This window comes from Pongo abelii, chromosome 12 (genome assembly GCF_028885655.2).
Source record: "Pongo abelii isolate AG06213 chromosome 12, NHGRI_mPonAbe1-v2.0_pri, whole genome shotgun sequence".
Classification (NCBI taxonomy): domain Eukaryota; kingdom Metazoa; phylum Chordata; class Mammalia; order Primates; family Hominidae; genus Pongo; species Pongo abelii.
Genome location: NC_071997.2, coordinates 35105169 through 35130485, shown reverse-complemented (window position 1 = coordinate 35130485; position 25317 = coordinate 35105169). Strand labels below are relative to the sequence as shown.

Below are 25317 nucleotides of genomic sequence, written 5' to 3'. Positions count from 1 at the left end.
TAAAAAAACCTTTATGTTAGAGATGCATATTCAAGTACCTATAAGTAAAATAACAGAATGTCTGGGGTTTACATTAAATGACTCTGGGGGGTGGGAGAGGAGAAATAAAAACAAGACTGGGAAATTATTAATAACTGTTGAAGCTGGTTGACGGATCTGTGGAGTTCATTATATTATTCTATTTTTATATGCTTCGTTTTGCAGAATAAAATTCTAAAAATAAACTACAAGTTCATTTAACAAATTTGAGCAATTATTATAGACCAGGCTCTGTATTAAATGTTAACAGAAATAATTGTAAAGAAGAAATGAGTGATGTTAAAGTGAGAATGTTGCCATAATGAGATAAGAAAACAAAACATAGTAAAGATTCAGTTTTCTTTAAGCTAATAATCCTATCTGACAAAAAGAATGATATAGCAGGTGTTCAGATGTACCCACACGTGCACACACATAGGTACCCATATATGCCCACACATAAGAACCACAGGGGAAAGACCTAAATACACGAGAGAGACACTTAGATAACAAGAAAATAAGTACATGTGGGTTTTCCACTGTTGTAGGCAGCTTCCAAGATGGCTCCCAGTGAATCTGCCGCCTGCTGTTCTTCTCTCTTGCTTACCTTTTCTTCATCAGCCTGAGGGAAGCCAGATGTGCTGAGTTGCCCTAGAGGCCCATGTGGCAGGAGCTGAGGAAGGGCTCTGGCCATCAGCCAGCAAGGACCTGGGGCCTTCAGCCCGACAGCCTGCAAGAATCTAAATCCTGCTAACTATAACACTGAGTGAGCCTAGAAGCAGACTCTCCCCACCCACAGTGGAGCCTTGAGATGACTGCAGCCCCAGCCAATACCTGGACTCTTGCCTTACCAGAGACCCTGAGCAAGAGGACCCAGCAAAGTGTGCCTGGAGAACCCTGACCCACAGAAACTGTCGATAACAAATGTCTGTTGTCTAACCTGCTAGGTTTTAGGATAATTTGTTATGTAGCAATAAATAATTGATACATTCATCATCCTAATTACAACAATGAAGCACAGTACAAGAAAGTTTACTTATCTTGTTTTACAAGGAAAAGAAAGGTGGGAATGATAGTAGCATTTATTATCAAGCTCTTATTATATAAGAAACGTATAAATTGCCAAATAAAGTGTAAATTTTAATGTAGAGGTATTTTTCATAATTACAGCAATGAGGAACACACTCAATTCTGTCCTTACAAGGACAGGATTAGATCTCAAAGGGAATAGTTTACCCTACCAAAGGGCTTTTCTTTTCTGTTGCTAATAAACTGGGATTAAAAATAAATATATTCAAAAATTATCAGGGGTAGGGGCATAACTAATTTACAGAGCTGTACAGAGCATCTGATACAAATTCAAGTCAATGATACAATTTGTTTTTCAAAGTGTTTTTTAGCCATTTGTCAAAAAAAAGTATTAAGATCCTACTAAAGCAGATCAATAGAATGCTGTGATAAATACAGGATATTATAACCTCCAGAAGCACGGGAGATAAAAAAAAACAACAACAAAAAAAACCAGATACTTTAGACAGAGACAGGAATGTGTTTACAGTGGAAACCAAAGTATAAAGGGCCAAGCCATTTAATGTCATTCATCACTTCTCTGGCAGACGGTCTAAATCAACAAAGGCATCTTGGCTTGGCAAAAACTGAATATTTAAGCACTAGGAAAGTGTTCAGTAGTAGAGAATAATTAAGAAGACACCCTATTAGTGTTTTGTAGAAACATTTTTCAAAATAGCAATTGGTCTTTTGTTTTTCCTTATTATAAAAATCACAAATATTATAGAAAGCCAAATTAGCATTCCTATATTAGCTATATTGATAGAGGATTTATGAATTCATGGGTAACCTTTGTAGTACAGCATGGAAGGAAACTGTCAACTGCTCATAATAATGCTAACACTATTTTCATTTGTGACAGGTAAAAAATTCAGCTACCTTGGCATAGCAAAACAGATCATACTGATTCCTGCCAAACTTTCCAGACCTGTCTCTGCACCCACCACTCTCTCACCAATTGTTGCTATAACCAATTGTTGCTGACAAAGCCCACTATTACTCAGTACATCTCTATTCCCTTATGCACCTATTATATCTTCCCTGACAAAGCCCACTATTACTCAATACATCTCTATATCCTTATGCACCTATTGTATCTTCCTTGAATAGAATAGCTTTCTGTTTTCATATAACTCCTATTTGCTGCTAAAGACGCTATTTTCCTTTGCCTCCTCTGGGAAGCTGCCGATGACAATCCTCTACCTGGTCAACAATTCTAGTCTGACTCAGGCATATCACTTCGGTGCTCTTCCGTATTTACCTCTGTAAATATCACAGTACACCACAGATCCCTGATATTCATGGATATACAATCTGAAAAGTTTGGCCATTCATAAGTAAGACTGCCTCTTCTGCCCCAAATTTGGGACACTCAGACATCTGCAATTGTATTGAGGCATTAATACAAAACATGCATACCACAAGATTGGTATGCAAGAGGTAGTCTGCTAGTGAAGGTCTCAACTGAGAACCCAGGAATAGCTTAACAAAACTCGCTTCTTTTTCCTTACTGTAACAGTGTTTCTCAAACTTTTTAAATTGTGACCCATTGTAATATCTACTATGTATACATTTACATATACATAGTATACCTAGTATACATTTACATATATAAACAAAATGCAAAAATACTCTGCATGAAATGCACTTTATTATTATTCTATTCTCCCACACCCTTCAAGTTTTCTGTAACCTCTGAAGAGATTTTGTAATTAAGGAAATTAAAATTTGAACAAACAAAAGACCAGGTATAGTGTTTTGTCACTCATTAAGTGATTAAAATTTTTATTATTTTATAAAACATGGGCTACCAAGAGAAATCTATCTATTAATGTTGGAGGCAGAAGTGAAAAAACGTTAATGTTTAAGACAGATAAGCTCTGCACCAGGATAAAAAAAAAGCTTTATCAATGTCTTTAGGTATATGTATGCAATCATAAGAATCTAAAGGGGGGTCAGCTAAGTGTTTCAGTTATATCTGAGCTGTACTTCATGTGGTAAAATATATGCTGTAGTAGTATTCACGAATCTGGGGATTCAGCCATTTCAGGACCATCCCTTAAGAGTGCTAAGGGTGGATACTGTCTTGTAATTGTTTGACTTTAAATTGTTTACTTCACAGTGCCTGGCTCAGGTAAAGTGCTCAGTAAACATTTGCCATATGGGGGAAAGAGGTTGTTTCAAGAGCGGTCAAGGAGATGAAAATTAAAGTAACAAGGAGAAATCATTCTTCATCCATTTTACTAAATCAGTACTTAAGAACTAGACCAGATGTTTACTGAAACTTTATTAGTGCAAAGAAAGTAGAAACAAAGCAAATGTCCATCAATTGTTACATTAACTTTGATATATTCTTATCATGGAATAGTATGCAGCAGTTAAAAATGCTTTTAAAAACATAATAGGGGACCCTGAAGGATTTCTACTTTACAATATACTGCATATGTACAAGAGAAAAGCAAAAAGTAAAACGCAATCAAATATGGTACCATTTTTTGTAAAGTACACCTGTGCATGTATGTTTATGCATGATTATAAGAACATGGAAAAAACACAGAAGAATAGATACCAGGAGGGACAGAAAGTTAGCCATCCCCCAATACACACATTAAATGTCAACAATAAAAATACTCTGTATGATATAGTCCCTCTCATAATCATGTGTATGTAGCAAAGATATACTCAAAGAGATGCATGAAAAAATAAAAATTTCTAGCACATTTTCCAGTAAGAAAAAAAAAAAAGTCTACATGAATAGATACAATGGACTGGTTGATCTAGGTTAAAATATACAAGAAAGAACATATTAAAAAATAGTTTTTTTTTTCAATATAGTTTTTAAAGTATGGTATTTGACTTCCCTGCAATAATTGGTACTGGTTATCACTCTCCCTCCTTGAAACATTCACCTGTTTTCCATGACACCACACTGGCTGGTTTCTCTCCTGCTTCTTTGGTCCCTCATTCTCAATCTCTTGGGGCCTCTTATTTCTTATTTGTCCTTCAGGGCCCTGTCCCTCTGCCTACTCCTCAGTACACTCTCCCTAGGTAATTTAATTTGTTTACAAGACCTCAGTTACCATTTACAAGGTAACATGGCATTTCGAAATCAGTTTTCCTCCTGAACTGTAGACCTGCCTATCTGTAGACCTACTGGAAATCCCAGATGTCTAAAACATAATCGCAAACTAAACTCGTTTCTTCCCTCTCAAATCTTTTTCCTGCTCTGAGATCGCATGTCAGTAAACTGGCATCATCAGCCATCCAGCTGTTGACTCCCCACTTCTCTCTGGATTAAACGAAATGTACAAGTTCTGGCCTGCATCTTTTCATAGACGGAGATTCGGGAAAATTAAGAAACCAGAAATTGCGCAGATTGAAGGCACTTTTAAAAAGTCACTGTCCTCTACACAACGTGACTTTCTCCACTGTCTTCCAGGCACCCGCAGGAATCCAATTCCCATCATTCTTTTCTGGCGCGGCCCTCCTCCCCGCTAGACAGCAGGGCAGGGTAGGACTGGACCCAACACAGACCTAGGCACCGACCCTTAGCTCAGCAGCCAAATGAAGGAAGAGGTCACTCCACTTCTACCTGCAGGTAAGTTCCCCTCGCTGCACCCCGCAAAAAAACAAGTAACAACCTCCAGAGCGGCTACTGCACGCTAATACCCACCTCCTCACCCCCAACCTCAGACCTCCACTAAATACCTAAGACCCTAGGGTCCCTGCCTGAAGGCACGCGAGACGCTGGGGGAAGGTGTCCCCGCTGGCTCCACATCCTCGCGCGGCAGAGATAAGCCGCTTCCAGTCTTCCCAGGCCTTACCTGGGATCTGACATTTGTTTGCAACTCAGGGGCCGCGGTTTTCCAGAGGCCTTGCTTCCGGGCGAGGCTACCCCTACCCCAGAGAAAAAGCCGGTAGGAAGCTGCTCCGCCGTAGGACACACAGGGCGCCGCCATGTTAGCTGTGGGAGCTCCAGGACCGGAGGGGTGAGAGGGCGGGGCCTAGAGACGGCGCAGGCGCTAATGGGCGCGGGGTGCCAGAGGCTGTCCTGTGCAAGAGCTTCTCGGGCCTTTGGATCAGGGGGCGTGTCCCGCGAGCCGCAAAAGCTCGTCGCTGATTGGATGCATGGTGTCCGTGGGGCGTATCCGACTCCACCCCTGCTCGGTGTCGACCTCAAGAAGGAGCGCTGGTGGGTCGTTTATCTGGGACTCTTTCTCTTCACATCCTGAATTCAGTCTCTTTGGGACTCACTTCCACGCTCTCCTAGTCTCTTTGGCACTCACTTCCACGTGGCGCTTTAGCCAGCCCTTCCTTCCCAGCCCCCTTGCTGCACCTCGAGCCGGCTCTTCCTCCACCTTGGCAGGGCGGCCAGGGCCCCAGATGGACTCCAAGCCTTGATTCCTGTCTGCCTTATCCTAGTAGGGGTTTTCCACTCCTCTAACTTTCCACGTTCTTCTGGTTCCAAGTCAAGACTCTCCTGCAGCAACTGTCAAACCCCTCTCGGTTCCCTGGCACTCTCCTGCGTTGTTTCTTAACTGTATAATGTACAGGATAAACCTTAAACCGGTGAGGTCAAACACTACCTTTCTCGTTTTTGCACGCTCCTCCCTAAGCGTTGGTACTAAGCCTTACTTGAAACCGAATCAGAACTGATTAATTGTTGAATAGAGATGAGTATGTCTTGCTTTCTGAAACTTGCGTGCTCCTGGCAGTTAACTCCCAGGTTGCTTTCTACGAAACACATATTAAATGGTGTACGCACTTTAAAAGGGTTTACACACACTTAGATTTTGAAGAGTCAGTAAAAGTAAAACACACAGAAAATCTGAGATCATACAAAGTTGTCAAGCAAATAAATGCTATCTACTATCACCATCATTTCACGAAACAGAACTTTTTAACGTTAAAAAGGTAGAATGGCAGAATTACACAATAAAGAAAAATCTTTTAAATGGAATGCATTTACTTGTGTAAAATGCTCGTCTTGTTCTTTTTGTTATTAGCTTTTAGACTAGCAAAAAATATTATGAGAAATTGGCAGAGGTCGGAGGACTAAACTCTGATTTTTTTATCTTGCCCAAAATTCCTGTCTACAGGATTTGGGGAGTAATGCCCTACAAATCATAAATTCTTATTAGATGGGTTTTACTTAACCCTATGTATGGTGACTTACTTTCCAACCTGACTCTGGCATAACATTATGAGACAAGGAAGAAAATAAAAATATTTTACCCCAAAACATGTTTCTTTGCCATATCTTGAAATGGCCCTGCAAAGCTGTCCTTGGAGGGGTGGGATATGCATTTGTAAAGAATCTCTATTAACATAGCTAGATCTTTTTCTTCCAGACCCTCCCAATCCTAAAGAGATTAACTAAGATCTGAATAGGAAACATTTGTCATCCATTGTCTCTAAGGGCAGCCACTGTAAGACTTACAGAGAACTTTGGTCTCCACAATCTTTATCTTAAACTGAACATTCCCTTTCTATCAGTCCCAGGTCTTTCTGTACCAAACTAATGTATTCTTAAATGTGTTTGATTGATTTCTCATGCCTCCCTAAAATGTATAAAACCAAGTTGGGCCCGACCACCTTGGGCACAAGTTCTCAGGACCTGCTGAGGACTGTGTCACTGGCCATGATCACTTATATTTGTCTCAGAATAAATCTCTTCAAAATATTTTACAGAGTTCGACTCTTTTTGTCAACAGATGGATAAACTAGCATTTGGGAATCAAGACTTTATTTATTTATTTATTTATTTATTTATTTATTTGATTTATTTTGAGATGGAATTTCCCTCTTGTCGCCCAGGCTGCAGTGCAGTGGTGTGATCTCGGCTCAGTACACCTTCTGCTTCCCGGGTTCAAGCGATTCTCCTGCCTCAGCCTCCTGAGTAGCTGGGATTATAGGTGCCCACGACCACGCCCAGCTAATTTTTGGATTTTTAGTAGAGACAAGGTTTCACCGTGTTGGCCAGGCTGGTCTCGAACTCCTGACCTCAGGTGATCCACTCGCCTTGGTCTCCCAAAGTGCTGGGATTACAGACGTGAGCCACCGCTCCCAGCAGAGAACCAAGACTTTATAGCTCATTAAAATAGATGTCTTTAAACAGCAGTTCCTACACATTGTGAGATTATTTAAAATTTTTTTTAAATCTTAATTATGGAAATTTAACCAAGTAGAAAACAGTAAGTATGTGGAAGCAGGATTTATACTATTAAAAAATTATTGATGTTGGACCATATAAGAACTAAGTACTAAAATTAAGGTTAGGAGTGGTGGAGATTTTTCCTTTTTTTGAAATTCATGTCATAGTCCTTTACTAGCATGCAGTCATGCACTGCATTATGCAGTTTCAGTCAACAATGACCTTCACATAAGACAGTGGTCCCATAAAATTATAATAGAGCTAAAAAGTTCCTATCTCCTGATGACATAATAGCCATCAAGACGTCATAGTAAGGGAGGATACCACCCCTTATATTGTCTTATGCCCAATTTCTCCCTCCAAAGAAAGAAGAAGTACAAACTAAAAGGCAGAAATGGAATCCACAGGGAGATAGCCCAGCACTGCGTCCTGGGCCTGGTAGTTAAAAATCAACCCCTGACCTAACTGCTTGTGTTATCTATAGATTTCAAACATTGTATGGAAAAGCATCATGAAAATCCCTGTCCTGTTATGTTCCATTCTGATTACCAGTGCATGCAGCCCCCACTCACATAACCCCTGCTTGCTCAATTGATCATGACCGTCTGATGTGGATCCCCTTAGAGTTGTAAGCCCTTAAAAGGGACAGGAATTGCTCACTTGGGGAGCTCGGTTTTTGGAGACGTGAGTCTGCCAATGCGCCCAGCTGAATAAAGCCCTTTCCTTCTACAGCTCGGTGTCTGAGGGGTTCTTGTCTGCGGCTCCTCCTGCTACAATAGTACAACGCATTGCTTACCCATTTGTGGTGATGATAGTGTAAACAAATCTATGCACTGCCAGTCCTATTAAAGGACATACAATTATGTATAATACATAATACATGATAATGAACTATCTTACTGGTTTATTTATTTACCAGGCTATACCTTATAGTTTTTATTGTTAATTTGGAGTCTACTGCTTCTACTTATAAAAAGAAAAAGTTAACTGTAGAACAAACTCAGGTAGATCCTTCAGGGGATATTCCAGAAGGCATTATTGTCATAGGAGCTCCATATGTCTTATTTCTCCTGAAGACCTTCCAGTGGGACACACTGTGGAGGTAGAAGACAGTGACATTGGTGATCCTGACCCTGTATAGGATAATGTGTGTGTTTGTGTCTTTGTTTTTAACAGACAAGTTTAACAAGCTAAAAAAAATTAAAGAATGAAAAAAAGCTTATAGAATAAGGAATAAGAAAAAGAATATAAAGAAAGAAAATGCTTTTGTACACTGGTACAGTGTGCTTATGTTTTAAGCTAAGTATTATTACAAAAGAGTCAAAAACTTTAAAAATATTAAAAAGTTTATAAAGTTAAAATAAGCTAAGGTGAATTTCTTATTGAAGAAAGGTAATTTTTTAACAAATTTATTGTAGCCTAAGTGTATTGTGTTTGTAAAGTCTACAGTAGTAAACAGTAATGTTCTAGGCCTTCACATTCACTTACCACTCACTCACTGACTCACCCAGAGCAACTTACAGCCCTGCAAGCTCTGTCCATGGTAAGTGTCCTATGCAAATGTACCATTTTTACCTTTTATACAGTATTTTTACTGTACCTTTTCTATGTTTAGATACACATTTACTTACCATTGAGTTACAGCTGCCTACAGTATTCCAGTAACATGCTGTGCAGACTTGCAGCCTGGGAACAATAGGCTGTACCATACAACCAAGATGTGTAGAAGGCTACACCACTGAGATTTGTGTGACTATACTCAATGATGTTTGCGCAGTGACAAAATCACCTAATGACACATTTCTCAGAATGCATTATCGTACAATAAAGCAAATGTAGTATATTTTCCACCTCTGGGGGCAATACTTGTACTCCTGCATTAAATTTCCTGTGTAACCTTTGAATTTGGGAACAAATGCACTGCTATGTGTTCACATTAGGTTCATAATTTGGAGACATAGGAAAGATTGAAGTGTGCTGATTAATCTTTAAAATATGAAAAAAGGGGGCCGGGTGCGATTGCTCATGCCTATAATCCCAGCACTTTGGGAGGCTGAGGCGGGTGGATCACCTGAGGTCAGGAGTTCAAGACCAGCCTGGGCAACATGGTGAAACCCCGTCTCTACTACAAATACAAAAATTAGCTAGGAGTGGTGGCACGTGTTTGTAATCCCAGCTTCTCAGGAGACTGAGGCAGGAGAATCACTTGAGCGCAGGAGGCGGAGGTTGCAGAGAGCCGAGATTGCGCCACTGCACTCCAGCCTGGGCGACAGAGCAAGACTCTGTCTCAAAACAAAAAAAAGAAAAGAAAAAAAATGTACTTTACCAAATGGCTAAAGCTTAGATTCTTTTCGTTTTGTTCTCACTTATTGAGCACCTATTGTAGGCATCGGGAATCCTAGGTCCTAAAAATCCAATATAGTGGGGTCATGTCTAATGTGAGGGTTTTGTTCTAAAGTCAGCTTGTTAAATGAACATCAGGAAAATCAAAATGTTGTACTAACACCAAGTGTTGTTGAGATGTTGGGTAGCAGGAACTATTAGATGCTGCTGATACTAGTGTAAATTGGTACAGCTCTCATGAAATCAACCAGGTAATTAGTAGCCTACTCAAGATGAGCACACCCAGCAACTCATCAATTACATTCCTAGATATATACCCTGCAGAAGGTCTTGCACAGTGCATCAGGAGACATGTATTAGGATGTTCATAGCAACATTTTTTTTTGGTAACAACAAAAATAACTTGTCTGTTGATAGGAGGATGGATGGATAAAAGAGCACCATACAGCAATGGCAATGAATGAACCTTAACTATACATATGAATATGGTTGAGGTAGAGCAAAAGATAGGAAGTCACATTTGCATAGCCACAATAGGATTCCATTTTCAAAAAATAGGCAAAACTAAGCAAGATATTGTTTAAGGGTTTATCCCTACATAGTAAAACTGTAAAGAAAAGCAAGACAATGATAAACACAAAATTCAGGGTAGTAAATACCTCTGGGAGAAGGGAGAAGAATGCCTCCAGAAGGGTACAGGAGGTGCCAATGTTTTTTATCTTTAGATGACTGGTGGATGCATAGGTGTGCAACTTACCATTATTCTTGAAATGCTACATACTTGTTTTATATACTTCTGACAAGAAGAGTTGTTTTTCACCTTCCATCTCTCTCTGACTCACACTGAAAGGTATGGTAGGCTGTGGCACCAATGTAAATTGGCACAAATGTAATTTATTTCTCCTGTGTTCCTCATACCTCATTTCCTTATTCCTGTCTCCTTTATCACCTCTTCCCCATCCTCCTCCCCTCTTCCTACCTAGTGAGCATAGCTAAATGATGTAGTCCTCAAAAAATTGATGTGCCTCTGCTCTGCCCTGCATTACAGGATTCCTGAAAAGCGTCCTTGGAGCTGCAGAACTCTGTGGATCAATACAAAATCTAAGCTTAGAAAAAAAACACAAAGACTTACTGGTTTCCACAGACAAGTGAGATCTTCAGAGAACATTGGGTCAAAGATTACCAAACACTGAGTTGTTTATGAAAAGTGCCTTCAATGTGGACCAAGAAATCAGGGTTCTCATCTGACCCTGCCACAGCATCATTCTGACATTTGCATGTCGTTTAGCTTAGAGGAACCCTACATTTCTCACCAGTGCAATCAGGGAGTTAGATTAGACCAGTGATTCTCAAAGGGTGGTTCCGAGAGCAGGAGCATCAGCATTACCTGGTTAAACTGTGTCCAACAAAAAGATGGTAGAGTCCCACCTGCTATACCTCCTAATGTGACTTTACTTGGACATAGGGTCTTTACAGAAATAATTATGTTATATAGAGTGATTAGAATGAGCCCTAATTCAATAGGACACGTCCTTACAAAAAAGGAAATTTGGGCACAAAGTCAAACACATAGAGAGGGAAAGCAATGTGAAGATACAGGAAAAAGATGGCCATCCTCAAGCCAAGAATCACTCAAGGCTACCATAAGCTGGGAAAGAGACCTGGAACAGATTCTCTCTTACAGACCTCAAGGGAAATCTATCCTGTTGACATCTTGATCTTGGCTCTCTAGCCTCTAGAAATGTGAGACAATAAATCTCTGTTGTTTAAACCATTTAGTGTATGGTACTTTGTTACAGCAGACTCAGGAATACATCTAGTGTATGGGCTTTAAAAGTCCACTGACAGAGCAGGATCATTGCCATCTTGGACAAGCACGGCCATTTTAAAGTTCCACTTGATCAAAAACCACCTAAATCCAACCCAAAGGGCATCAGCCTAATAGCTAATGTGAGCATGACCATAAACCACAAATAACATCTCCAACCAGAAACATTCCAACCCTAAAATAAACCCCTCCCCGACCAGAGACATGCCAGCCCTGAAATAACCTCCCCTCCAGCCGGAGAGATGTCAGCTCCAAGATAACCTCCCCTCCGACCAGAGACATTCCAACCCCACAATAAACTTCTCCTCCACACAGAAACATTCCAAACCTGTGATAAGCTCTCTGCCTGAACCCTTAAATACATTTAGTCTGTGAGAGAGAGTATTCCTGACCAAAACTGGCCAGAAGCCCCTCTCAGGTTTATTCTCCAGAATAAAAGACTGTTGAGCCACTTTTCCTCTGTCTTTAACTCTTACGTCCACCAATTTCTTTGATACTTCTCTCTTCAAAAGGTAGAAACTTTTTTCCTGAGCATGAGCTGAATTTAACAACCTGTCTCTGAAAAACAGAAGAAAGCAGAAGTCTTGGTGTATAACTTTGGATACTAGTCACAAAAAGTACTGTGGCTTCCTGCTTGCTCTCTTTCTCTGCTGAAGGAACTACTCTGGGAGAACTCGGATGCCATGCCCAAGACAGCCCTACAAGAGGCCTGCCTAGTGAGGATTCGAGCCTTTTGCTGACAGCCATGTCGATAAGCTATCTTGGAAGTGGGTCCCCAAGCCACAGATTTCTGTCACTGCAGCCTCTGTCAACATCTTGCTTGCCACCTTGTGAGAGATCCTGAGCCAGAACCACTGATTTCAGGCACTTGGACCACAGAAACTGTGAGATAATTAACATTGTTTTAAGCCACTGTATTAGGCTATTCTTGCATTGCTATAAAGAAATACCTGAGACTTAGTAATTTATAAAGAAAAGAAGCTTAATTGGCTCATGGTTCCTCAGGTTGTACAGGAAGCATGATGCTGGCATTTGCTTGGCTTCTGGGGAGGCCTCAGAAAACTGAGAATCATGGCAGAAGGTGAAGGTGGAACAGACACCCAGAGCAGGAAGACAGAGAGGAGGAAGATGCCACACACTTTTAAACCACCAGATCTCCTGAGAACTGACTCACTATTGTGAGAACAGTACCAAGTTTGTGGTCCTAAACCATTTGTGAGAAATCTGCTCTCATGATCCAGTCGCCGTTTACCAGGCCCACTTCCAACATTGGAGATTACAATGCAACATGAGATTTGGGCAGGGACACAGATCTGAACCATGTCAGCCTCTAAAATGTGGGACAATTTGTTATGCAGCAATAGATAACTTGTATACCTGGGAACTTGTTAGAAATGCAAATTTTTGGGTCACTGTAAAAACATATTGTTTCTGGGTGTGAGACCCAGTACAAAGCCCTTCGAATAATTCAGGATTCTTATTTTGGTTTGTTTGTTTTAGTCTACAATATTTAATTTATTAATAGGTCAGATTTCATTATATTTAATTCACTGGCAATGTTCTTTTCCATCTTGTTCATCTGGCAGATTCCTATAGATTTTTTATTATTATTACTGTGATAAAAATATATAACATAGTATTTACCATTTTAACCATTTTTAAGTATACAATTCAGTGGCATTAAGTACCTTCACATTGTTCTAGAAGCATTGCCACCATCTATTTCCAGAATTTTTCCATTCTCCCAAACTGCAACTCTGTACCTATTAAACACTAACTCCCGGCTGGGCATGGTGGATCAGGCCTGTAATCCCAGCACTTTGGGAGGCCGAGGCGGGTGGATAACCTGAGGTCAAGAGTTCAAGACCAGCCTGGCCAACATGGTGAAACCCCATCTCTACTAAAAATACAAAAATTAGATGGGCATGGTGGCACATGCCTATAGTCCCAGCTTCTCAGGAGGCTGAGGCAGGAGAATTGATTGAACCCAGGAGGTGGAGGTTGCAGTGAGCCGAAATCGTGCCACTACACTCCAGCCTGGGCAACAGAGCAAGACTCCATATCAAAAAAAAAAAACAATAACAATAATAAAATAATAAATAAACAGTAACTCCCCAAACTCCTTTCTCCAGCCCCTGACACCCAACATTCTACTTTCTGTCTCTATGAGTTTGACTGTTTTATGTACTTTATATAAGTGGAATCATATATGATATTTGTCCTTTTGTATCTGACTTGTTTCACTATGCATAATTTTTTTTCATTTTGCCATTTTTTTCCAACTTTTATTTAGATCTGGGGGTACATGTGCAGGTTTGTTATATGGATATATTATGTGATGCTGAGGCCTGAGGTATGAGTAATCCCATCACCCAGGCACTGAGCATAGTTACTAATAGGTAATTTTTCAGTCCTTACTCCCTTCCCACTTTCCTCCCTCTAGTAGTCCCCAGTGTCTGTTGTCCCCAACTTTATGTCCATGTGTACCCAACATTTAGCTTCTACTTATAGGTGAGAACATGAAGTATTTGGTATTCTGTTTCTGTGTTAGTTCACTGAGGATAATGGCCTCCAGCTGCATCCATGGTGCTGCAAAGGACATGATTTTGTTCTTCTTTTATGGCTGCATAGTATTCCATGGTGTATTTGTACCACATTTTCTTTATCCCTCCACTGTTGGCAGGCATCCAGATTGATTCCACCTCTTTGCTATTCTAAAAAGTACTGCAATTAATATACTGTCTTTTTGGTAGAATGATTTCTTTTCCTTTTGACATATACCCGGTAATGGGAGTGCTGGGTCAGATTATGGTTCTATTTTTGTTCTTTGAGAAATCTCTAAACTACTTTCCACAGTGGCTAATGTTAGTTACATTCCCATTAACAGGTTATAAGCATTCCCTTTTCTCTGCGGCCTCACCAACATCTCAATTATTTTTTGAGTTTTTAATAATAGCCATTCTGACTGGCATGAGATGGTATCTCGTCATTTTGATTTGCATTTCTCTGATGATTAGTGATGTTGAGCATTTTTTCATATATTTCATATATTTGTTGACCAGTTGTATGTCTTCTTCTGGGAAGTGCCTGTTATGCTTTTGCCCACTTTTTAATGTGGTTATTTGTTTTTTGCTTGCTGAATTATGCTTCTTATAAATTTTGGATATTAGTCCTTTGTCAAGTGCAATTTGTGGAAATTTTACCCATTCTGTAAGTTGTCTGTTTACTCTGTTGATAGTTTATTTTGCTGTACAGAAGATCTTTAGTTTAATTAGGTCCTACTTGTCAATTTTTGCATTGGTGCAATTACTTTTGAGGACTTAGAGATAAATTCTTAGCTAAGACCAATGTCCAAAATGGTATTTCCTAGATTTTCTTCTAGGATTTTTATAGTTTGAGGTCTTACACTTAAATCTTTAATCCATCTTGAGTTAATTTTTGTATATGGTGAAAGGTAGGAGTCCAATTTTGTTCTTCTGCATGTGGCTAGCCAGTTATCCCAGAACCATTTCTTGAATAGGGATTCCTTTCTCCATTGCTTATTTTTGTCAGGTTTGTTGAAGATCAGATAATTTTAGGTGTGTGGTTTCATTTCCGGGTTTTCTATTCTGTTGCATTGGTCTATGTATCTGTTTTTGTACCAGTACCATGTTGTTTTGGTTACTGTAGCCTTACAGTGTAGTTTGAAGTCAGGTAATGTGATGCCTCCAGCTTTGTTCTTTTTAGCACAATGTTTCCAAGGTTCATCCATGTTGTAGCATTTGTCAGAATTTTCTTCCTTTTGAAGCCTGAGTAATATTCCATTGTATAGATATACACATTTGTCTACTCATTCATCTGTTGATAGTCACTGGGGTTGTTTCCACCTTTTGGCTATTACAAATTGTGCTGCTATGAACATAGATATACAAATATCTATTCAAGCCCCTGCTTTCTGTTCTTTGGGGTATATACCTAGAAATGGAATTGCAGAATTCTTGTTTTTAAAATGGCCAGATTTTTAAACTCAATCCTCGCAGCAAGATACCCACAAAAGATAGCTTGAGTGGTATTTAAATCTACAACTTGAAAAGTCTCTAATTATCTAGGCCGGGGGTCCCCAACCCCTGGGCCATGGACTAGTACTGGTCCATGGCCTATTAAAAATTGGGCCACACAGAAGGGGGTCAGTGGCAGATGAGCCAGCCACTATTACTGCCTGAGCTTTGCCTCCTATCAGATCAGTGATGGCATTAGATTCTCATGGGAGTAAGAACCCTATTGTGAACTGCATATGCGAGGAACCTGGGTTGCGTGCTCCTTATGAGAATCTAACTAACGCCTGATGATCTGAAGTGGAACAGTTTCATCCTGAAACCATTCCCCAAACCCCATTGGTGGAAAAATTGTCTTCCATGAGACTGGTTCCTGGTGCCAAAAAGGTTGGGAACCGCTGATTTAGACCACTCCCAGCTAAATAAATATATATGGGGTAAGAAAATGAGTAATGTAAATTTCACTGAAATTTACAAGTATTTATTAGAGATAATTTTAGTATATAATTGCTATATATTAAGCTTCTATACTATTCAAAATGGAACCTGTCCTAGCCTACAAGTAAATCTATCCCAAGATGCATATATTTTACCATGTTAATTGAATCTCAATAAATAACAAATAGAGCAAGTATCTTCTTTGATTTTTTTTCACTGTGCTCAGCGTGGACAAAATCCATACACATATGCAGCTCTTTAGCTATAAGCTGTCAATTATGTTTGCTATAAAAGATACAACACTTAGAGAGCTGTCAGTCATGCTGTTGTGATGCTTGAAGCATCATTTCTCCAAGTTTAGCTGTCAAAAATAAAACAAATTTACATGAAACCTAAAGGTAAATTGATCACACCACTGGCTGTGTATTGAAAATGACTTCGAACATACCCAAGTTCAGAGACAATATGCTTAAGGTCAGTGTTTCTTTGGCCATGTTTGTAATTACTTTATATAGACTTTGTTATTATTATTATTTTTTAAAGTGCAGGCCAGGCACAGTAGTGTGCATTTGTAGTTCCAGCTACTTAAGAAGGCTTGACCCCAGCGGTTTGAAAGCAGCCTGGGCAACATAGTGGGATCCCATCTCAAAAAGCAAACAAACAAAAAGCCCCCTAAAAGTGCATGTAGACAATGAAAGTAGTTGCTGTGAAATGGTGATGGGATTGTGAGTGCTTCCTCTATTTGAAATAATAGTGTGTAGACAATTTCTATGGTGTTATGGACATCTCTTTCACTCATGGATTTGGAGTCAATGCGGGACTCCCCTGTGATGAACAGAGTAGAGGTAAAGAAGATCTAGCAAAAGAGAACTAAATGACCACGATTATAGACTGGATTTATTCAGGATACCAGGACTTTCTGAATGAAAGAAATGAACGTGAATAAGGAATATAACTAAAATCAATAAAATCATGAAGGGCATGGTGAAAATAAATAAGACTTAATAAAATTTCAAAAACTAGAACCCAAGTGAGGCTGCTTCAAGCATAAAAGAGAGGAAGTACCACATTACACAGCAGGGAGGCAACTTAAAAATCACATTGTCCCTAAGAAGTGGATGCAGCTTGAAAATATAACTCAGTAGAAGATGGTGATTCAGATCCCAAAAGTGAGAAACATTCTGAAGTGGGTAATTTTCATTTTTTTTTTTTTTTTTTTGAGATGGGAGTCTCACTTTCGTTGCCCAGGCTGGAGTGCAATGGCATGATCTCGGCTCACTGCAACCTCCACTTTCCGGGTTTCAGCAATTCTCTTGCCTCAGCCTCCCAAGTAGGTGGGGTTATAGGCACCCACCACTTCGCCCGCCTAATTTTTGTATTTGTAGTAGAGATTGGGTTTCACCATGTTGGCCAGGCTGGTCTGGAGCTCCTGACCTCAGGTGATCCGCCCACCTCGGCCTCCCAAAGCGCTGGGATTACAGGCGTGAGCCACCGCACCCAGCCAATTCAATTTTCATTCTTAATCTTTTTTTTAAATTTATTTTTTTTATTTTTAGATGGAGCCTCGCTCTGTCGCCCAGTCTGGAGTGCAGTGGTGTGATCTTGGCTCGCTGCAACCTCCAACTCCAGGGTTCAAGCAATTCTCCTGCTTCAGCCTCCCAAGTAGCTGGGATTACAGGCACACGCCACCATGCCCATCTAATCTTTTTATTTTTTTTATTTTTTTTTTATTTTTGGTAGAGATAGGATTTCGCCATGTTGGCCAGGCTGGTCTCAAACTCCTGACCTTAGGTGATCCACCTGCCTTGGTCTCCCAAAGTGTTGGGATTACAGGCGTGAACCACTGCGCCTGGCCTCATTCTTGATCTTTTGAGGAAGCAAAGGTAAGAGCGACATATCTCTTGTGTCTCCATCAGAGAAAGAGTATTGATTGAGAGAGACCATTGGATGCAATTCTGAGAAATACAACAGAGAATAACATAAATTATACATATATGTGCATATAAACAACACACATTATATATAACATTAAAAATTTTCAAGAACATTATATAACATTCAGTGTCCAGGCATGGTGGCTCACGTCTGTAATCCCAGCAATTTGGGAGGCCGAGGTGGGTGGATCACCTGAGGTCAGGAGTTGAAGACCAGCCTGGCCAACAAAGTGAAACACCTTCTCTTCTAAAAATACAAAATTAGCTGGTGTGGTGGTACATTCCTGTAATCCCAGCTACTTAGGAGGCTGAGGCAGGAAAATCACTTCAACCCAGGAGGCGGAGGTTGTAGTGAGCCGAGATTGCGACATTGAACTCCAGCCTGGTCAACAAGAGTGAAACTCAGTCTAAAAAAATAAAAATAAAAATAAAAATAAAAATAAAAATAAAAATAAATTCAATGGCATTAATTGAGCACTGTACTGAGTACCTTAAGGGTTTTATCTCTGTTAGTCATAACACTGTCCCTGTGAGGAAGGTACTGTTAGTACCCTTGCATTAGACGTAAGGAAGCTGAAGCACCTCCTAGTCCTAGCCCCTCATCCTCGCCTTCATCCATGTCCTCTTCTCTATGTAGCCCTTCTCTTCAGGCACCCAGCTCACTTGTCATCCTACTTCAGCACCCAAGCCCCACTGGTTAACTCTGCCCACTGTTCTCACAGTTATCACCTTCGTCTTCTCCTGTGTAAGGACATGAGATTATATTTGTCTAGGTTGCTTTTTAGAAGTGAAAATCTGGCAACTCTTCAGCTATGGTTTCTATGACCTGAACAGTATTTTAGGGGTGTGTGTGAAATTTAAACGTTGATGCTATGATTGATCACACAATGTCCCTTCACCATGTCCCCAGCACCCATGGTGTTCCCACGTTCACATGACAGCCTTGCTTTCTACAGTGCCTATCATGAGTTCAACACATGCACACTTGACAGATGCAAACTTGAACCCCAGAATTGTTGAGGCTTTGCCTACTCAATGAGGGATCGGAGTGCTGGGGCTCTAAGACCCCCAGGATTCTTCCAGGAAGGCCAACTGGGGAACTGGATATTTCACAATTTGGAGACATGGACAATCCTGCCCAGCATTCCTGCTGACTTTCCTGCCCTGCTGGAAAGTAGAAATTTGGTACTTTAGGAATTAAAGTGATAATTTAATCTACACAAAGATGATTTTATCTTTGTCAACCAATATTTAGTGGCACGTGCTTTGCAAGGCTCTGTTGTCAAGAATCATCTAGGTGTTAAGATGATACCTGCCTTTGAGAGGCTTATTAGCTTATAAAAAAAGAAAAGATATTTACATGAATATGATAATTGTAGGAAGACCATGATAGTCATGAAAAAATTTACCAAGTAAGTTGGGAGTTCAAGAAGGAAAACATTACTTCCTGCCAAATCGTTCAAGATGGTTTTATTTCCTAAATGTTTTATAGAGTTGCAAATCAAAATAAAGAAACTGTCTAATTCATTTTTTCACTCTTATGCAGAACCACTTCTAAATGCTCTCTGAAAGCAATTAACCCATCCCATTTTATAGTACCTACAAAGTAGAATCTTCTGTCTCAATTTATCAAATCATGTGATTAACAATTATTCTTCAGTAACCTTAAAAGATTCTTAAGCATTTGCATGCCACCTTTCTTATTTCCACTGGAGAAACATTCTTGGCCCATTTTCCAAGTGTTTTCCAAAATCAAGTATCATATCTGATATTTAAAATTGTGTCCAATTTCAATGAGCATATCACAGCCTAGTGTGTGATTGAACTATCTCATCTCTTTATGAACAGAGTTTGCTGTGATTAAATTGTAAACACCTGCATGATGTTATTTTGACTTTAGACTCAAAGGAACACTTTATCCTGGGAAATACAGACTTCCTGAAATAAGCATATCAGTTTTCCAACCAAGCTATTAGCATTACCTTCTTAATGACCTTTGAAGCTTAGAAATATTTTTGTTTATATGGCAAATCCATGTTTTCCTGTCGTCTAAATTATGTGTCCAGCACTATTTAGATATAGATTGCTAACCTCAGGGCATGCACTTGTCAATATTCATATTCTCTGTAACTTCTTATCCAGTCGGGCAAAATGTTTATGTTGTGAAAATTAGAGTTCAATATAGAAATTCAACAAGCTCATGCAGTTTATAGCAGGGAAGTTAAAACTGATAGGACAAATTAGCATAACACCTAGATTAAAAATATACATATATATACACATTTGGCTCATTATTGGAAAGAGAGAATGTTAAAAAAGCAATGGAATTGTAGCTTTTGCCATCTTTTGTTTCCTGTGTATGTTGTAATCACACAAAAAATCATCAGTATTTTAGGTGCACACCATCCTAGCAGCAGAGAGAGATTTCTGCTAAACAGTAGGCACAAGCATTGGGTCAGAAACAGCACATCCGTTGTGGTCAGTTGCAGGCAACAGAAAGAGCTCTAACTGGTTTCAGTGAAAGGAATTTATACCAGGTATTAACCGTATAAAATTATTGTAAGGGAAGCTGGGTCAAGCCTTAGCTGAACTTTGGGACCACCTCTAGCCCCTGAAATGCCATGGCCTCTGCCATGAACTGCACCAGCCAAGGGATGCCTCATTCTCTGCGCACCTATTCCTACTTAATTCAGTTCCAAATTCAAGTCTCATGTGAGTGTCTCTGATCAGTAGAAATTAAATCAAGTCTAGAACTCTAGCTCGCAAGAGAGTCTTTAACTTTTCATCATTAACTGTATAGTAGGAAAGTTATTTTCTTAAACTGTTTTACTCATTGCTGTAATTCCTAACAATTTTTCAAACAGTGCCCAGTGCCTAGAACCTGGAACATAAATGTTTTTGAAGGAATGAATTGGAATGGATGTTGAGCAAGCTAATCCACAGTTTTTTTTAAACAACCACTTAATGCGGATATTGCAGAGGGGTCTTCAATGTCTACTAGATGGTTTTGATGAGAGGAATTTGAAGTCTTTTTCAAATGCTTTGAGGGCAGGATCCATGTCTGTTTTGTTTATATTGTATCCCCAACCCAAAATATGCCTGGCGCATACAAGGCAATCAATAAACACTTGGTAGAATGAGTGACTGTGTACACATCAGTTGCTTTTTTCTCCTACCTCCACCATCTTTCAGTGGTAAACATTCATATTCTTCCATTTTTTTGGTGTCATATAGATATTTATGACAAAATATATTTATATTATATTTTGTCATTACTTTCAATGGCAAAAACCGTAATAACTTTTGCACAAACCAAACATTATCTTTTATAATTTTATCATTTCCTTTCCTTTTTCTAACTTCAGGATGTGTACAATACAATTTGTACATAATTTGAGAATTTATGTGTTTTTGTGTATGTATGTGTTTTTGTGTATGTACATAAATTTGAGAATTTATGTGTTTTTGTGCACTTTCTCTATACTGAAAGTTAACTTTATTTTGGTGCTTAGTTAACTTGGGGAAGGACTGGCTTCCCCAAGTTACAGTGACTGTGTGTGGTTGTCTAATGGGTTCATCTCTATTTTTACTGCACAGAAAATTATCATTGAATATTTTTACCCCCACAGAAGATGCCTTCCTTTTAACCTTAGAAAATGGTACCTTAGCTCTCAAAGGAAGGCAAACACAACATGTTTAATCAGATTATAATGGTCATAATGACAGTTTCGAGCAGCAAGTCCTTGATTCAGCTTTGTTTCTGAGATACCAGGTGAAGGCTAAACAAGGAGAAGTGCCAGTTGTTTGGCAAATGGTCCCTTATGACCATATTCACAATAGGATTTTTTTCCTACATATTTTTTACTTATAAAGAACAACCAATTTTTTCCCTTTCCTAAAAAAAAAATTCATTGGTGCTTTATTTTCTGTTCAGATATGTGTAGAAACCTCCATTTTATTTTGCATGCAGATCCAGCATCTGTGTATTTCTATAAATGAAGTATTGTAATGATTATTTAATTGAAGTACCCAAAGTTCAGCACCTTTAAGAATTAAAGTGAATTTCTTGCACATTATACACAGCTCCATGTTTTATTTCACAGACTTCAACTGTGTAAGATTTTTTGTCAAAATTAGATTTGTAACTAAGAACTAAATTCATACTTTTATTATTCAATATTTATGTTTTTCATATTTTACCTTGAGTCTCACAATGATCTAATTAGATTTAAAACATACCAGAAACTGTTAAGTTTGGATACACTGGCTTGCATGTTTTAAACACTAAAAACACATGTTAACAATGGAAAGGTGTTATTTTAACATCAAAAAAGAGAATATTCATATCGTGAAAATTAAATACTTCAAAAGAAAACAAAAATGTTATTAAGCTAGATGGGTCGAGAAAACAGAATAATCTCTTAAATTTCTTAGATGTTCTTAATTTCTTCACACACACGCACACACACCCACACACACACACACAGAGAAAATCTGAAGCACTCTAAATAATATGAGAAAATCCTTTAAAAGTTTTTGAAATAATTTCATCACCACAAACACTAATTTGCCCTAGGGATTGGTATCCACATTTCATGGAATGTTCCTTTGGCCAGATGGATCAAGTTTATTCTTCAAATTCAGAACAAGAGTGAGTAAATGAGGATTTAGAAAGAAAAACAATTTGCTGAGATATTCCATCATTTCCTTGCCATTTTCCCTGATTGGCTTATTATCCTCTCCACATAAACCATTTATCTCTCAGCTTGATAGTGATGTCTCTTTAATTTTATCTTTCTAAAAAATTGTGGTAAAATATACAAAACATAAAATTTACCGCTTTACTCATCTTGAAGTGCACATTTAGTACTATTAAGTGTTTTCATATTGTTGTGCAACCATTATCACCTTCCAAGCGTTCCTCCTGGAACTCTTTTTATTTTACAAAACTGAAACTCTGAGCCCATTAAACAATAACTCACCATTCCCCCTTTCCCCTCAGTCCCTGGCGACTATCATTCTACTTTGTGTCTCTTTCAATTTGACAACTCAAGGAAACTTATACAAGTGAAATCATACAGTAAACTGGCTTAGTTTGCTTAGCATGATGTCCTCAAGGTTCGTCCATGTTGTAGCGTGTTTCAGAATTTCCTTCCTTTTTAGGGCTGAATAATATTCCATTGTATGGATATGCCACATATTTTTTATCTGTTCATCTATTGAGGGACACTTGGGCTGCTTCCACATTTGGGCTATGGTGAATAATGCTGCTATGTGGTTACTATTTGCATCAAAAATCTTTTTCCAGCCTTTCACTTTCAATCTATTTGTGTCTGTAGAGTTAAAGTGTCTCTTGTAAACAGCATATAGTTGGATTGTTTTATTTTTTTTTCTGTATTCTGCTAATCTCTATCTTTTGATTGGAGAGTTTAATCCATTTACATTCAAAGTAGTTACTGATAAGGAGAGACTTCTGTCATTTTTATTTGTTTTCTTCTTTTTTTTTTGAGACAAAGTCTCACTCTGTCACTTAGGCTGGAGTGCAGTGGTGTGATCTCAGCTCACTGAAACCTCTGCCTCCCAGGTTCAAGCGATTCTCCTGCCTCAGTCTGCTGAGTAGCTGGGATTACATGTGCCTGCCACCACATCTGGTTAATTTTTGTATTTTTTAGTAGAGACAGGGTTTCACCATGTTGGCCAGGCTGGTCTTAAACTCCTGACCTCAAGTGATCCGCCTGCCTCAGCCTTCCCAAAGTGCTGGGATTACAGGCATGAGCCACCGCACCCAACCTGTTTTCTATATGTCTTATAGATTCTTTTGTTCCTCATTTCCCAGATTGCTGTCTTTTTTGTTTTTAATTGATTTTTTGTGGTGAAACATTTTAATTGCCCTTTCATTTTCTTTTCTGTATATTCTATAGATATTTTCCTTATGGTTACCATGTAGATTACATTTAACATCCTAAAGCTATAATACACTAGTTTGAATTTATACCAGGTTAACTTCAATAACAAAACTCTGCTCCTTTAACTGCTCAATCCCCACCCTTTTATAGTTATTGATGTAACAAATTACATCTTTATACACTATGTGTTCAAAAACACAAACTGATAATTGTGTTATTGTGCATTAGTCTCTTAAATTATTTAGAAAACAAAGTGTGAAGTTACAAATCAAATTTACAATTATACTAACTTTTATACTAATAATTTAAAAATATGTATTAGTTCCTTAAATCACGTACAAAAACAAAAAGTGGAGTTACAAACTGGTGTTACAACAACACTAACTTTTATAATTGCCCATGTATTTACCTTCACTGACATCTTTATTTCTTCATACAGCTTTGAGTTCCTGTCTACTGTCCTTTATTTCAACCTGCAGTAGTCCTTTTAGCAGTTCTTGAAGGGCAGGTCTAGTGATTACAACCTCCTCACTTTTGTTTATCTGGAAATCTCTTAATTTCTCCCACATTTTTGAAGGACATTTTTGTTAAAGATAGGATTGTGTTGGCAGTCTTTATTTCAGCACTTTGACTATATCAGCCCACTGATTTCTGACCTCTAAAGTTTCCAATGAGAAATCTGCTGACCATCTTATTGAGGATACTAATATGTGACAAATTGATTCTCTTTTGCTGCTTTCAAGATTCTCTTTGCCTTTGGCTTTCTATAGTTGATTATAATTTGCCTTGGTGTGGGTCTCTGTTCATGTATTTGGAGTTTGCCAAGTTTCTTGGATATTTATATTCATGTCTAAATATAATATTTATATTAGTGTCAACTTTAGGAAGAGTTCATCCGTTATTTCTTTGAATAATTTTTCTGCTGCATTCTCTTTTTCTTTTAGACTCCCACAATACATATATTGGTCTGCTAGATGTCCCACAGGGCCCTTAGAATCTGTTCAGTTTTCCTCAATCTTTTTTTTTCGTGTTGCTCAGACTCAATAATTTCAATTGTGTCATCTTCAAGTTCACTTATTCTTTCTTCTTTTTGCTCAAATCTGCCTTTGAATCCCTAGTGAATTCTTTTTGTTTTTTTTTTTTTTGAGACAGGATCTTGCTCTGTCACTCAGGCTAGAGTATAGTGGTGCAATCCCAGCTCACTGCACCCTCCACGTCCTGGGTTCAAGTGATTCTCCTGCCTCAGCATCCTGAGTAGCTGCGACTACAGGCATGAGCTATCATGCCTGGCTAATATTTTGTATTTTTAGTAGAGACAGGGTCTCACCATGTTGCCTAGGCTGGTCTCGAACTCCTGAGCTGAGGCAATATGCCCGCCTTGGCCTCCCAAAGTACTGGGATTGCCGGCATGAGCCACTGAGCCTGGCCCCTAGTAAATTTTTGTTTCTTTTTTCTTTTTCATTTTTTAATTATTTATTTATTTTTTTGAGATAGAGTCTCACTCTGTTACCCAGGCTGGAGTGCAGTGGTGTGATCTTGGCTCACCGCAACCTCCTATTTCATATTTCAAAACAATAAAATATTCTCTATGTAA

At 38.8% G+C, this 25317-nt stretch overlaps 1 protein-coding gene across 1 annotated transcript in view; it reads right to left on the bottom strand.

Annotated features, from left to right (window-relative positions):
- MRPS9 (mitochondrial ribosomal protein S9) overlaps nucleotides 1-6318 on the bottom strand; it is a 61483-nt gene extending 55165 nt beyond the window's left edge. The window contains exon 1 of the mRNA XM_002811722.4: nucleotides 4911-6318. Within this exon, the coding sequence (XP_002811768.1) occupies nucleotides 4911-5045 (135 nt within the window). The 5' untranslated portion in view covers nucleotides 5046-6318. The remainder of the gene's footprint in view (nucleotides 1-4910) is intronic.
- Between the last annotated feature and the right edge of the window lie 18999 nt (nucleotides 6319-25317).